The sequence below is a fragment of the Mytilus galloprovincialis genome, chromosome 8 (assembly GCF_965363235.1).
Source record: "Mytilus galloprovincialis chromosome 8, xbMytGall1.hap1.1, whole genome shotgun sequence".
In the NCBI taxonomy this organism is placed as follows: Eukaryota; Metazoa; Mollusca; class Bivalvia; order Mytilida; family Mytilidae; genus Mytilus; species Mytilus galloprovincialis.
Genome location: NC_134845.1, coordinates 72,222,637 through 72,238,937, shown reverse-complemented (window position 1 = coordinate 72,238,937; position 16,301 = coordinate 72,222,637). Strand labels below are relative to the sequence as shown.

Sequence of the window (16,301 nt, the reverse complement as noted above, 5' to 3'; positions counted from 1 at the left end):
TTAATCTATTTATATCTATATGTACACGCTTATACTAAAATACACACGAAACGAAGCTACGTATTTTCATGCCCGTGTCCTGTTTATTGTTTATTTTAGACTTTTAATAGTTTGGATAAATGTTTTACATTGTTATAAATCAAATATGAGAACTTGATTAAAATCGGTGAACAATTATTTGAAAGCTAGTGCCCCTTTAAAAAGGTTATATTAATTTTTGAAATATAATTTAAAGATATTATTTCAACGAATGTAAATGTTTTTGGAAGATAAGCAAAAAAAAATCACTACATGATTGCCTGAAATGATGTTTGGAAATAGTCTGAATAATCATCATCAGATTTCAGGAAATAAGCTTAATGCCTTATTTCATTTATTGCCGCTAACATACAGATAAATAGATCACAGATGTGTTAATGTTACACAATTCAATATGTAGAATAAAGACATTAACATTAAAAGACTATTAAGAAACACTTATAGAAAGGAACATAATATTAGTAACACTTAAAGTCGTTCATCAATTTTGTGGTGAGGACCTCTCACATGCTACAACAATCACTCTACATTTAGGCATAAATAACCTCCAGACCTACCTTAAGGTCAGATTTATAGAAATATGTCACAAGTTCAATGACAGTGTCCACTGTCTTATCTCGGTAAGTAGTACAAGTTACATGACACGACAAGATAACCAAAAGCCTTCTACTTTAGAATCAATCATGAGGATACAACTGATTCTCCACGTTTTATTTTTAATTTTTCAGCTTGCATTAGGTAAGCATGGTTAAGAAATACTAGAACATACCCGTGATATTACGGGTTCGCGACTGAACTATGTGTAAGCCTTATTTTAGTATTGGTATTGTCATCCGATTATAACGAAAATACACAGTTTTCTCTGCTTTCAAAATCTTTCTGTTTGAACCCATCGACCTGGAACTTATCAATTATTGGTAATATTAATTATTTGGAAGACAAAAGGTCCTGGAATGGAGTATTTTTTAATCAACAGAATTGTCCTATATTAGTTATAAATAAAGTTGAATTCTTTGATTCGCTGTTTTACATCATGCCCGCTAACAAATTGAAAACTGTACCTATACGCCTTATTTTAAGTCCAGATTTTTCAGTAGTATTCGTATTGTCATCTTAGAATGTCTTACTGATTAAAATACTACAATAGGGAACAATTTGACAATGATTGAATTAAGTAGTGTCAACCCTGTGATTATGATTATGAGCAAAATCCTAAATACACCGTTTGGTGGTGCGCCTGTCAGATACGGAACGTACAGATAAGGTAATAGGTAACAGGTAAATATACTATTGGTATCGGTATCGGATTCGACCCGGAACTTGTTAATTATTGGCAATTAATTTTTAATTAAGTGGAAAACAAAAGGGTCTGGAGTGGTGTAATTTTTAATCTACACCATTCACCTATATAAAGTTGAATTCTTTGATTTGTCGTTTTTACCCCATGACGGCTGACAAACTTGACCTCGTTATTTTAGTATTATAGATGTCATGAAATAGAATGAATGAATGAATTTTATGTCTCATAAACTACAAATTACATAGTAATAGATAATATAAAATTTGTAAGGGTTCCGCGGAACCCAGCGTCTCGCCTACGTTTGCTGTTAATCACACACTCAACAAAAATGAAAAAAATCAATAAAATTCATTCCTCTTGAAACTATCTTTTGATTGTCAGAATTTTCTGTCTAAGTATGGTAAAAATCCAGGCTAGTTTAAGAATCTTAAAAATGTTTTAAAACTTTAACTGCAGACTGTATGTAATGTTAACTGGAAGAAAAACTAAGTCCATTTGTAAGAAAATACGTGATGATATTTTATTTTTACAATTTTTATCTAACATTTGGTTCAACCAGATATTTGACAGGTATCAAAAACATTTTTTGCAAATGATATCCTTTAACAGTTAAGACCATAGTTATGAAAATTAATATACAATAGTTTATATAAATTTTACTTTCTTTACCACATAGTAATCTACATAAGAAACTAACCATACGAACGTTGACATTAACAATTACAGGATAGCTACCCAATTCCGCATAAACAATACAGCTAGGTGTACTCTGTTTTAAATGTAGAACAAGTTTACAAAATTTTAAATATACACGTTCTATCAAATCAAAATTTTCAAATTCTCAAATTTCCGAACCATAAAGAAGAATAGGTAAAACTATCTTATCAAACATGTCTAACTGACATTCTATAGTCAAACTGTTTTGTCTACACTTTATTAAAATACCATACATGGCTTTTGTAGCTTGTTCAGAAATATATTTTCGGGTCTTTAAAAAAGAACCACTTCTAGCAAAAAATATACCAAGGTATTTAATAAAAAATACTATTTATACTCAGTTACAATTTCTAATTCTCTGTATACAAATCTAATATTTTTGGGTTGTCTCCCTTTGGAGAATATAAGAACTTTTGTCTTGTTAACAGTCAGGATTCTACTTCGTCAAAATTATCTCCCCATTACGCCAGTTCATTTTCACAATCGTAGAAATGGAAGCCATTGTAGGGATGATGCGCTGCCAATTTTGCTCTCGGAAACCGATAAATTTATCCACATTGCACCATTACGATCCTTGTATGTCAGATGTATTTTAAAAGACAAATGTATCAACTAGCTAATGAGCATCAGTTAATGATCTTGTCTGCATTGATTCAACTTAAAACTATTGTCTGATCGGTTGTCAGGTGGAACTTTCGAAAATTCATAAACATTTAAAAAAATTAAGTTAAATATTTCGTGGAAGGGCAGACTAGATTTTTTTAGTGGTTGAAGACTACAAACCCTAGTTTTCACACACCAAACATTATAATTTTTCGAAGATATGCATTTTCATCATCCAACTTGAAAGACTGTCGTCAAGTACTTTCATTAAAAAAATAGCTATTCGAACACACCTACTCTGTTTTTGTGATTCATTAGATAGGTATTTCACTTGACCCATATATTTCATCTTTTAGTACTGTGATTTTCTTATGTTATAAAGTCAACCTGTAGCTTTGATATATAAAAAAATGATAGAATCTGAAGCGAGACGATGTATGGATTATTCTTGCTTTGTACGATATCAAGACAACTCAAACACGCCCTAACATAAAAAAGGAGCACTCGATTTTCTCTTTTCGATACAATTGTTATTCATTTTTTGGAATTTTTGCTTGAGTCACATAATGGAAAGGCAGACACGAAAATTACTGAACTAATAGATTGATATATTTTCCGTCCGTGGTAGTTTTTTTTTTAAATCGGAGGTTATGCATTTTTCACATCCAACTTGAAAGATACCCATGTCTATGTACTAAATAAATTGAAACTTATGCAAATGGTGTTTTTAAAATAAAACACTTCGTAATTGAGAAGAAAATTGTAATTTTGTTTGTTTCTATTTCTAACTTTTAAATTTTTTGTCACTATAGTAAACATTACAGTAAGCATTTATCACTTTATCTGACAAAGAGCTTCGATTCTTTTGTTCTATTTCAACCGGGTTTTCGACTGTTATTTTAAGTTGCCATTTTTCACAATAATCATCAAATTTATTTAACATGTTTTGTAAATCTTCACAGTGTCATCCGCATATAATAACATAAATATTTTTTAAAATACTGTTAATTCGTGTTCGAGGTCATCACTAATAGAATTTACACCAAGGACATCTTTGCCTTCAAAAAAAATGCTGTTAATCATTTAAAAATATTGCAAACAGAGCAAGGGAAAGATTTTCTCCCTGTCTTACACCCATTTCACAAGTAAATAACTCTGATTTCTCGGCATTAAATATAATTAATGCGTGATTTTACATTTTCGTACATATTTTGTATAATACGGAAAAATTTGCCATTTATATTATTCTCTAAAAGTTTAAATAATAAAAAAAATGCTTTGTATAAAATCAAAGGCCTTTTTTCAAAGTCGACAAAGGCACAGTTAAGTTTCTTCTTCCTTAATCTTAGTAACTCGAATATTGTATCTTTATTATCAAAGTCTATATAAACTATAGGTATACAATTATATCAACATCAATAATACATATAATACATACATAAACACCGACTATGTGACAGCAGAAGGTGTTGTAATGATAAACAAACATTATTTTAACATTTCAGATCTAAGCTTAAAAGATCTAAATATAAATTTACCTAAATTACACAATTCTTTTACATTATTAGTACTCATCAGTTTAATAAATTTGTACATCGACGGTTTTTTCCAATAAAATGGCTTAATACAAATTGTTCTAAAACCGTGAAACGTGGACATTTGAGGATGAAATGAAACTCATCCTCTATATTATTTTTACAAAAAGTACATATACTATTATTTCTTGTTATATCATAAAATCTTCCATTTTCTATAGCTAAGTTGTGGCTACTTAATCTTATTTTTGTTTTACATTTTTTGTAAACATTTGGAATTGGTTTGCATAAATAAAATTGCAGACAAAAATTATCTAACATATATTTATAATTAGAACATTTTGAAGACATATGCAACTGAGCATCAAGTTCTTGTTGTAGACAATCGTACAAACGTTGCTTTATGACAGCAAAATATATATCAGGCAAGTCACAAATAAGGTTTTGGCTATACCAAACATCGCCTAAACCAATAAGAAAAAGTTCTTCTTTATAAAATACATTATAGGTATATTGATCCAATATCCACCCGTTTATAGTATGGATCACATTTCCGACCTTACATTGATTACGTGCTACGTGTACAATGTTTCGAGTTCTTTCGGAATTATATTCCAGGTAACTCTCTTCAGAGGTCGTCCTTTTATGTTTTTTATTCTCTAAATGTTTATTTGTTTATTATTTTGTACATTTCATTTATCATTGTACTTTTTATTTATCATTAAAATTGAGAATGGAAATGGGGAATGTGTCAAAGAGACAACAACCCGACCAAATAAAAAACAACAGCAGAAGGTCACCAACAGGTCTTCAATGTAGCGAGAAATTCCCGCACCCGGAGGCGTCCTTCAGCTGGCCCCTAAACAAATATATACTAGTTCAGTGATAATGAACGCCATACTAATTTCCAAATTGTACACAAGAAACTAAAATTAAAATAATACAAGACTAACAAAGGCCAGAGGCTCCTGACTTGGGACAGGCGCAAAAATGCGGCGGGGTTAAACATGTTTGTGAGATCTCAACCCTCCCCCTATACCTCTAACCAATGTAGAAAAGTAAACGCATAACAATACGTACATTAAAATTCAGTTCAAGAGAAGTCCGAGTCTGATGTCAGAAGATGTAACCAAAGAAAATAAACAATACAGTTTGAAGTATTTAGCAATTTAAACCAATATTTGAAAATCTTACATTTTCTTGCGAAAATAAGAGGCAATCTACCTAGTTCTTGATATATCATAACATTGTTAGTATACAACTTAACACCAAGTATATTTTTACAATAGTTCATGTGGGGGGCTTTAAGTTTCGTTTTATCAACGTATTGAACACTGGTTTTGGTTATTAGATTTAGTTTAAGATACGTTTCAATATGCATTTTTCATTGTCAGCGCACCTTCCTTTGGTTTTAGTGTAACTGTCTAATTAATTTCTATTGGGAGACATTGATTTATTTCAAGTGTTTCTTAACGATTTCCCCAATGTTCCTGTTTCTTTTGAATGCTATTGTAGGTTTTTTATCAAAGAGATTTTTGAACTGTGGGTTGTCTTGAATTACATGCCAATGTTTTCTTATAATGGTTTGTAAATTTTCCGCATTAGCGTGGTATTGTGTTATGAAAGATATATTATAGTTATCTGTGGTTTTGTTTATGCTTGTTTCTTTGTTTGTTAATTTGTTTAATCTTTCTGTATACCTATAATTTATACAAACGTTGCTTTATGACAGCAAAATATACATCAGGCAAGTTTCAAATAAGGTTTTGGCTATACCATACATCACCTAAACCAATAAGAAAAACTTCGTTCTTTATAAAATACAACCAGTTACACTTATTATTTGGACATCTCTCTAATTCACAATATAAGTAGTTATAACAATTTTTCAATATACAGTTTGAAGTATTTAGCAATTTAAACCAATATTTGAAAATCTTACATTTTCTTGCGAAAATAAGAGGCAATCTACCTAGTTCTTGATATATCATAACATTGTTAGTATAAAACTTAACACCAAGTATATTTTTACAATAGTTCATGTGGGGGGCTTTATGTGCACCCCATATTTAGCTTGCATAACTCAATAAAGAATTTATATAAGTATCAAACAGTGATAACAAAGTGACATAGTTTAAACACATACTTTTCACATTTCTTCTTAAAGCAAACATTGCTTTTCTACCTTGTTCTGACAATTTCTGTAACATATTATACTTGGCATTAAAATTTAAAAGTACACCAAGGTAAGTAAAATTATCAACAACTTCAATTTCCTTATTATTATAATACCATTTCTCATCAACATGAACTTTTCCACCTTTCCTAAATACAACAATTTTAGTTTTATCAATATTAACACTTAATGACCATTTTGATGTATACTCATATAATGTATCAAGCATATTTTGTAACCCCAAAACAGATTCTGAGAAAATAAACATATCATCAGCATACATAAGTAAAAATAAATTCAATTCTTTCATCTCATATGGTATGGCATTATTATTAATGAAAGCCATTTCACAATCGTTAACATGTAATGAAAAAAGTATGGGCGATAACACCTCTCCCTGCATCAAGCCCAATTCATTGGTAAAGTATTCATAATTAAAACCATAAACATATTCACAAGTAGACACATTAGTATACATAGATTTAATTACAGTTAAAAGTTTACCTTGAATACCAATTTGTGCATATACTCACTGGGGTAAAGCTGATGACCGTAACTGCATTCACGGTCATCCCAAGATGTCGGATGAAAAATTAGGTCAGTGTCTGTATTGTCTGTTAAAGTGTTTCTATATCATTTTCTTTACAAATCATACATTTCAAAGATGTAAATTTATAAAAGATTCACTCGGAAATCACTAATTACTACCGAGAAATGTGCATGAAACAGGAATTTCGATTTGAAAAAATCGCTCAGATGACCGCAAATCACAATCGAGATGACCGTAACAGAATCGGCGATTCATAACAAGGCTGACCGTAATTGGTTTGAAGATGACCGTAATTTGTAAATGATGACCGTAACTTTTAAAGGATGACCGTCATTTCTAAGAAATATCCGTATTTATATAACTACCTTTTTGCATCCAATGAAGTCAATCGTGTTGGTATAAACGTATTAAGGTAGGTTGGGTGTCTAAATTATAATCCATAGAATTTTTAAAGAATTTGCCAAAATGAAGTTTATAAGATGCTTTTTAAAAAAAAGCAATAAAAAGAATGGGTCACCGGGCTTATTTTCACGCTACACGGTGTTCAAAATTGACAAATTTTGTAAAGATTATGCAGGGAAAACCCAATTTTCTGCAATAAAGCGTAATCTACACCATAGAATTTTGAGATAACATATGAGAAGATGGCCTTCATAGTACCTTAATCTGAATTATCTGCCCTTGAATTTGATTTGCCTCCCCTTATGTGGTAAAGTTGGAAAAAAATTGATCAAACAAAAGTTTTCTCTGTTGTTTGTAAAATACAACCATAAATATGATAAAGCATGTCATTTTCTATGAAGTGGAAGTTCTTATACATGCATTACCTACTTCTCTAAAAATTTACACATTCTATTAAAGATCTAGACCTTGTTTTCTGGTATTTTCAAATCCAAGATGGAGGAAGACACCCTATCTACCTTAATATGAGAGTATTATCCTACAAGTAGAAGAAACTAAGACTTGCTTCAAATGCATAGTTCACCATATGTATCTTTTTTTTACAGTTGAGAGGGCTGAATTTTTAAAATGAATTTGCAACAAGATATGCACATGAACAAGTGGGAAACCATGCAACAAAAGCGCGATAAAATGACACCTAACAAGTATAATGAAAAAAAAAATGCGGTGCACAGCCTCCAACTACAAGACAAAGAAGTTTTTTAATTTCTGGGATTCCTTTTAATGACGTATAATAAATACACATTTTTAAAAATGCCAATGCATGTACACCCATTGATATTATATCGTCTTCCATTTTGTCGTGCAAATAAAATAACAGAAAATAATTTTGCTCTTGAAAACCGATAAATTTATCCAAATAGCACCAGTACGATCCTTATATGTCAGTTGTATTTTAAAGGACAAATGTATCTACTAGCTAATGAGCATCAGTTAATGATCTTGTCTGCATTGATTCAACTTAAAACGTTTGTCTAATCGGATGTCAGGTGGAATTTTCGAAAGTTCTTAAACATATAAAAAAAAAATCTTATTAAATATTTCGTGGAAGGGCAGACTAAAAATTTTCAGTGGTTGAAGATTATAAACCCTAGTTATCACACACAAAAAAAAAATTTTTTCGAAGATATGCATTTTCATCATCCAAATTTAAAGGCTGTCGTCAAGTACTTTTAGAAAAAAAATAGCTATTCGAACACACCTACTCTGTTTTTGTGATTCATCAGATAGGTATTTCACTTGACCCATATATTTCATCTTTTCGTACTGTCATTTTTTACGTTATAAAGTCAACCTGTAGCTTTGATATGGACTATAGAATATGAAGCGAGATGCTATATCAAATACTCTTGCTTTGTACGTTTTAAAGACAAAATATATAATACCTCAAACACGCCCTAACATAAAAAGGTGCACTCGATTTTCTCTTTTCGATACAATCGGTTACCTATTTTGGGGAATTTTTTTCTTGATTCACATAATGGAAGGGCAGACACGAAAATTTCTGAACTAATAGATTGATATGTTCTCCGTCCGTGTTAAAAAAAAATCGGAGGTTATGCATTTTCTACATCCAACTTATAGTACCCATGTCGTCGACTTGATATCTTATTGTTCTGCATTACTATGAAATAGATAAATTGAAAACTTATGCAAATGGTGTTTTTAAAATTAAACACTTCGTTATTGAGAAGAAAATTGTCGTTTTATATATTTGTTTCTAACAACTTTTAAAAAATTTGTTACTATAGTATACATTACAGTAAACATTTATCGCCTTCTCTTACAAAGAGCTACGATTCTTTTGTTCTATTTCAACTGGATTTCCGCTTGCATATATCAAGACAAATTAAGATTTTTATCTGCTTCCTCTGGAACCATACACATGGGCTCGATTACCGAATATTCATATGTATTATTAATGTTTTTTATGCTCCATTTATGAACATTATGTTTTTCTGGTCTGTGCCTGCGTTCGTCCGTTCGTCTGTTCGTTTGTCCGTTTGTACAGCTTCGGATTAAATCAACTTGAAACTTAGTACACACTTTCCCTATGGTATGATCTTTTAAATTCTAATGCCAAATTACAGTTTTATCCCATTTTCACGGCCCACTAAACATAGAAAATGAGTGTAGATGAGGCATCCGTGTACTAGGGACACATTCATGTTTCTTCAAATTTTCGTCGTATCGCTGTCAATTTGTCTTAAAATTTGAACGTTATCAATAAATATTTCATTGTTTACGAGAAATATGCAATTTACTATCATTGTCATGAACCCAAAATACGGCCAATAGTTTAAAAAAAGAAATTTATGAAATATATTTATATCCGCTAACCGAGCCCCTATTGAGATCGACAAACTCAACAAAAAGCTTTGAATACAAGTACGTATATTTCTTAGAATTGACGGTCTTCCTTTATAAATAACAGTCAGCCTTTACAAATTACGGTCATCCTTTACAAGTTACGGTCATCTTTTTACCAATCACGGTCATCCTTGTTATATGTTACGGTCATCTTGAAAATATTTTGATTATGATTTACGGTCATCTTAACGATTTTTTCAAATCGAATTTCCCATTTCATGCACATTTCTCGGTAGTAATTTTATTTCCGAGTGATTCTTTTATAAATCTACGTCGTTTCAATGTATGTTTTGTAAAGAAAATGATATAGAAACACTTTAACAGACAATACAGAAACTGACCTAATTTTTCATCCGACATCTTGGGATGACCGTGAATGCAGTTACGGTCATCAGCTTTACCCCAGTGTATACTGAAAATAAATTATCACTGAGTAGTTGAATATCCATGTCTGAAACCGGCTTGATTTTCTAGTAAAATAGAGTACTCATCAAGATAATCATATAATCTAGTGTTTAAAATAGAAGTAAAAATCTTACCAAAGACATGACAAAAGAGTGATAGGAATGTAATTATGTGGTTCGGCAGAGCTACCTTTGTTCTTAAAGACTGGTATGACATTACCTATAATCCATGCCTCGGGTAAAATACCCGAATCAAAAATAATATTAAATATATGCACATAAATATCAGGGCCTTAAATGCCGACCGGCTTGAAGAGGATAGGTGAGGTGACACATAAATATCAATCATACAATCAATAGACGAGGAAATGTTTTCATTTATAAGCATATCGTCACCCGACGATTTGTTATTTTTTATATGTTTTATAGCTTTTAATATTTCTTCAGCTGTAATACTTTCATTTAACATAGAATTTGAAGATTCTTGGCTAACATCATTGATCTCATTTAATATCATAAGTATCTCCTTCATACTTAATTTGTTTATATCTTTAAAAAAAAAATTAAACAATGACTCAGTGGTGATATTACAATTGTTTTTATGTTTAACTTTATTCCAAATTTTCCAAAATTCCCTGGGGTTTTTGAATCGCATATTTCTCATCTTAGTGCGCAAGTTTTCGTTATATAGTTTAATATTTTCGTCCATGACTTTTTTGTAATGAGTTTCTGACTGTCGAAGTCTTTCTTTAAATAAATAAATAAATAAATAAATAGAGATAAATTAAAATGAAACAAAGTTATGCGCGTTATTTGCTTTTAAATTAGTTGCAAATTGAATAATCAAGCGCAAATAACAAGGTTTGTTGAAGAAGTCTGTTTATTAATACTACGATTACAGCTGACCTTCTCAAAACATTTAATTGCTTTCATTTTTGTATGCAAGACGTCACAGTACCTCTTTATATATTTAAACTGCTGGAAAATTCACCAAAGGATTCACAGAAGTTTAAACAAAAACATTGTATTTTCTCATGGAATTTATAAAGACTTTTCAGAATTAAGCATAAAGTTTTTGAACCCTTCTGTAGCCAAATGCGCTTCATAATTTAAACAGCAAAAATATTGTGCCCTTTTGTACATTTAACAAAGGAAAACTTCGTCCATAGCAATATTTTTATTCAGCTGAATTGCATTTTTAAAATAGAAAATTGGAAATTTGTGCCAAATAAAGATACTTTTTTGTAGATAATCCTCAGACTATTACAGAGATTTTCGTTATAAAATATAAAATATCGATTACTCACTGTGCTAGCGTTTATAAGGTCCTGAATACATCCTAAAATACCTTGTGATGGGTCACTTATTAACAGCGTCATGTAGTAGATGTAGACATTTGTCTTTTAAAATAGAGCTGCCACGAAAGGATAAATTAATGAAATTGAAGCGCTAAATTGACAGCTCGGCATCCCTTCATTGGCTTCCAATTCTACGATTGAAAAATAAGTGGCGTATTGGGGAGATGATTTTGAATCCTAGCTGTGAGAAAATATATATTTCGTGAATTAGTTGACCGTGAATATAGTCATTATTAAAATCTGAATTTAAAATATACACGCTATTGCTTTATTTTATCACAGGTGCATTGGATAACAGAGGAACTGAGTTTATGGTTGCATTTATGGACAACAAAATTCTAGAAAACAATGACATTCAACCAGAGATATTTGTTACTACGGCTAAAAATAAACTAGTTCATGTAACAATTACCGGGGCTCCGAATTCCAAGCTTCATCAAACATTCACTGTTACTCGCGGTCAAGTACATCGTGCTGCTTTTGACACAAGTTATCGTCTGGTTCAAACAGAATTGGCCAGAAAAGCTATATTGATCCAAGCTGACGATGAGATTGTTGTCTATGGGGTCAACCGAGAGGTATTTTCAGATGATGCGTATCTCGCTTTGCCTACAGATGTCTTAGGTAAAGAGTATTATACACTTTCGTATTCCCCATCTTACTACTACTGCCTATTTGCTGTTATTGGTATACAGGATAATACACATGTCTCAATTCGACTACCAAACACTCCGAACCTTAATATAACTTTAAAAGGTCACACATACCAGAGGAATCAATGGATTAATGTTACATTGGACAGGTTCAGTACACTTGAAATTCATGCTATTCCAGATCTTACTGGATCTTATGTCGTATCAGATAAACCAGTAGGAGTTCTGAGTGGAAACAAAAAAGCAGTAGTTGGTTCAACTGGAAACTCGCGTGATCATCTAGTTGAAATGCTATTACCAATATCTTCGTGGGGCAAGAACTATGCAACCGTGCCTATCCCTGAACGAACTGTTGGAGATATATTCCGGTTTTTATCAAGTGAAGATAATACACATGTAAATATTACTGGCGTTATCAACGGCAAACCGTTCCATGATACTCTTACTATTCCAAAAGCTGGCCAGTATGTACAAAAACAGTATGACTCTGCTCTCTATTCTCACATCGTATCTGATAAACCGATATCTCTTTTCCAGTTTTCTAAGACACAAAAAACTGGTGACTTGGCAGATCCAGCCATGATCATAGTTCCACCAATTGAACAATATGCTGCAGATTACACGTTCACCACACCAAAATACTCTAAAGGAGACTACACTAACTATTTTATGTTTATTGTTGATTCAACTCAGAAAGCTGGGCTACGGTTGGATAATAAACCGCTTCCACAAAATCAGCATTATGTATCTATTCCAGGAACAAATTTGGTTGCTGGATATATCAAAATATCGGTCGGCACCCACTCTGTCAGTCACACAAATCCTACGTCTGTCATCGGAGCAATACTATTTGGGAAGGCAAATCTTGAGTCGTATGGGTTCCCTGTTGGACTGTTGCTTACACCTGTGAATACAGTACGTATATAAGCGATTCGTTATTTATTGGTGTTGTCAAGTTGCACAGTTTTGACTAACCGGTTAATCAGATAATCGTTCCACCGATTAACCGGTTAACCGTATATATAGTACGTACCATCAAATGTACGTTTTTATAATACGATGAATTGAAGCTTGTCCTTTGACATTATAAGGCTTTATGTTAGGATTACTGGCGAATTTTGACTTTCAATAATAAAATACTCAGTATCTACTATGGTGCTTTGTAATAACATCAGATTGAAAAAACATCTTGATATTGTCGAATTGAAAATGTCTGAAACCGATGATACTTTGAAATTCTTTTTTTCTTGACGTCTCAGAAAATAATGTGAAGTGTTTCAATTTGAAATGATTAAGCTTGTTACTCGCACCATCAAGTATATATTAAGTACATCCACTTTGATTTCCATTTTACAATTTTTGAGTTGGCATTTCGTTTAAATTAAAGCCTTGCACGATGTAGGTTGCACAATCAGATGTCTACGCACTACTTGATCAAAAATAAAAAAATAAAGTAAATCGTAAAACTTACTGATTTAAAGTAACTGTTAAAAAACATTTATATTAATTATGTTTACTTAAGATCTTGCCCTGAGCTGATAGACAAGTTGTATAAGTTCTAATTAATTTTTATGTTTTTTTAATAACAATAGCAATCAGCATACTAGACAATTGATCTGTCGAATTAATCATCACGACGATTAACCCTTATACTGCCAGCGGGCCGATCTGGGCCGATTGACGTTACCTTTAATTGCCAATGGACCGATCGGACCGATTGACGTTGTCTTTAACTGTCAAAGGGCCGATTTAGTTGTTCTTTAACTGCCAATGGTCCGATATGGCCGATGATTAAGATTAATAAAATAAATATTGATTTTAGCAATAAAAGCATAATTTAATGATGTTCTGGCAATGCCATTTCATTCTCGTTTCATTTTTTCATTTTTCATAACGTCATTTAGCCATTTTTATGACGTTACAATGATGTCATGTATATTTAGCTATCACATATGAATTTTGCTGTTCGTTAATCAATCCGTTGGTTGTTTTTTTTTTTTTGTTGATTTTTTAAAATGTTTCACACTTTGTCATTTCGGATTCTTACTGTACGATATGGGTTTTGCTCGTCATTGTTGAAGGTCTTGAAGGCAATGCCAATTTCATTCGTCACGTCAAATGGTCTCAATGAAGATGTTTGGTAATTGCTACATTGGGGCAATTTCTAGTTGAATAATAGGCAATTTGGTGCCACATTTTCACAGGTTTATTTCTTCAATTGGTTATATTTTTGTTGTGGAGCTATTTTATTTTCTATTGGGATTTTTTTTGTCCAATAAAAACCTAATTTTTTTAGAAAAAAAGTTGTTTTTACATGAAATAAAAATATGGCCAAAAAAATAGAGGTGACGAATACTTTTGATCATGTACTGTCTTCACATGTTTCGCTTCTTAAACATTCTTTGCCCAATAAAAACCAATTTTTTTTAGAAAAAAAGTTGTTTTAACATGAAATAAATATATGGCCCAAAAAATAGAGGTGAGAAATACTTTTAATCATGTACTGTCTTCACATGTTTGGCTTCTTAAACATTCTTTGCTTTTAAATATCTAATTTTAAGCATTTCTGCATGATGAAAGTAAATCCAGAAAAGGTCTATGGAACATGATTTAAAACAAAACTTTGTATTTCTTTCTTTTTGTGTGTGTATTTTTTGATAGGTTATTTTGAATTTATGATACTTTTATTTGTTTTAATCAATACTTTATTGTAATTCGAAAGTGCACAATAAACGACTATTATCATAAATTCATTTATTAATATTTCATTTTGATAACTATTAACAGATATGAAACATATAGTTTATAAACATATGTAAGTAAGTAAGTATGGATGACATTATCAAGAAATAAATAAATCATTAAATATAACAAAGAGTCACAAGCAATATAAGTCACGATTTGTCTATATACACGTCAAAGATTTAATATCTTGGTTTTGTACGACACACTCTTGGTCTTTTGCTCAGATTTTTTTTTCTAGTCTTTGGGGGATTGGGATTTCAAAATTATTGTTCACTGCTCGATCGACTCGGGCACTGTTGGCTGTTTTGCAGTCGTTCACAAGTTTGAGAAAAGGTCTATAGGAAAAGCATATATTTGTTTTAATATTAAAGTTATGACAGTGCACATACCAAAGAAAAAAATATCCAAATACCAAGGATTTGTATAGTAAGTCTTACTTTACAAATCCTTGCAAATACTAAATAGCATTTAATTGTTATGTAATAAATCTATATTTATTCATCACCAGTTTATGCTTATTTAATTATGATATATGATGCTTTAACTAAACATATATATACAGAAATTACCTAGAGCATTTTATGACAATATTCCTTTAAAAGATTCTGATTCAGATTCAATATTTGATTAAAGTCTCTCCACTTATATCATTATAATATGAACATTGAATAAAACAGCAATTTTATAAATATAATATATATACTCGCTACGAAATAGGAGAAAAGCTCAGCAGAGCCTAGCTTTTCGTCCTGTTTCTAAAGCTCATACAAATAAATTTTATATTTTCCGACAATGTACATATATTGTTTTTATCCCGAAATTTACACCAAACACTCGAAACTTTCGTTGTCAAATGTAAATCATTGTCTCTAATTTTCAAAGAAATCGATCGTTTAAATGCGGACCGTGATGAGGACACCCAAAATGAACTGGTTCACAAAAAGAAAAATCCCCATTTCCCTATACATGCTCAACATGGAATTGGGGTAAAAGGAGACCTTATTTGTACATGTACAAATATAGCAAAAATTTATTTGTATACCTGTTATTTGTACAATAGATGGCTGATTGCGGGATATTTTAAAATACAAGTGCCATCCTATAAAGAATTATGAGAGACTATAGAAATTAAACTAAATTATTACTATATAATTAGCATGTCTCTAAAACATTTCCGTTCTGTAAAACCATATAAAAACATAACCTAAAATATTTCAGTTCTGTAAAAACATAACTATTAATCCAGCATATAAAAAACTTTTACTTCTACTATTTAATTTTGATTTAAATTTTTTGGCTAAATCTGAAAAATAAAGTTGACTAAACGGTATGCGTTTTCTCATCGTTTAAGGTTGTATTACGCGACCTTTATTTGCTTGTATCTTCGTC

The 16,301-nt window shown here is 31.1% G+C and overlaps 1 protein-coding gene across 2 annotated transcripts in view; it reads left to right on the top strand.

The window, feature by feature from the left end:
* Positions 1–619: 619 nt before the first annotated feature.
* Positions 620–16,301, top strand: part of LOC143042519 (IgGFc-binding protein-like) — a 40,850-nt gene continuing 25,168 nt past the window's right edge. Inside the window, exons 1-2 of one of the 2 annotated variants that reach the window (XM_076214875.1) lie at positions 620–777; positions 11,797–13,082. In XM_076214875.1, the coding sequence (XP_076070990.1) occupies positions 678–777; positions 11,797–13,082 (1,386 nt within the window). In that variant the 5' untranslated portion in view covers positions 620–677. The remainder of the gene's footprint in view (positions 778–11,796; positions 13,083–16,301) is intronic. The other variant, XM_076214874.1, reaches the window with a different exon arrangement.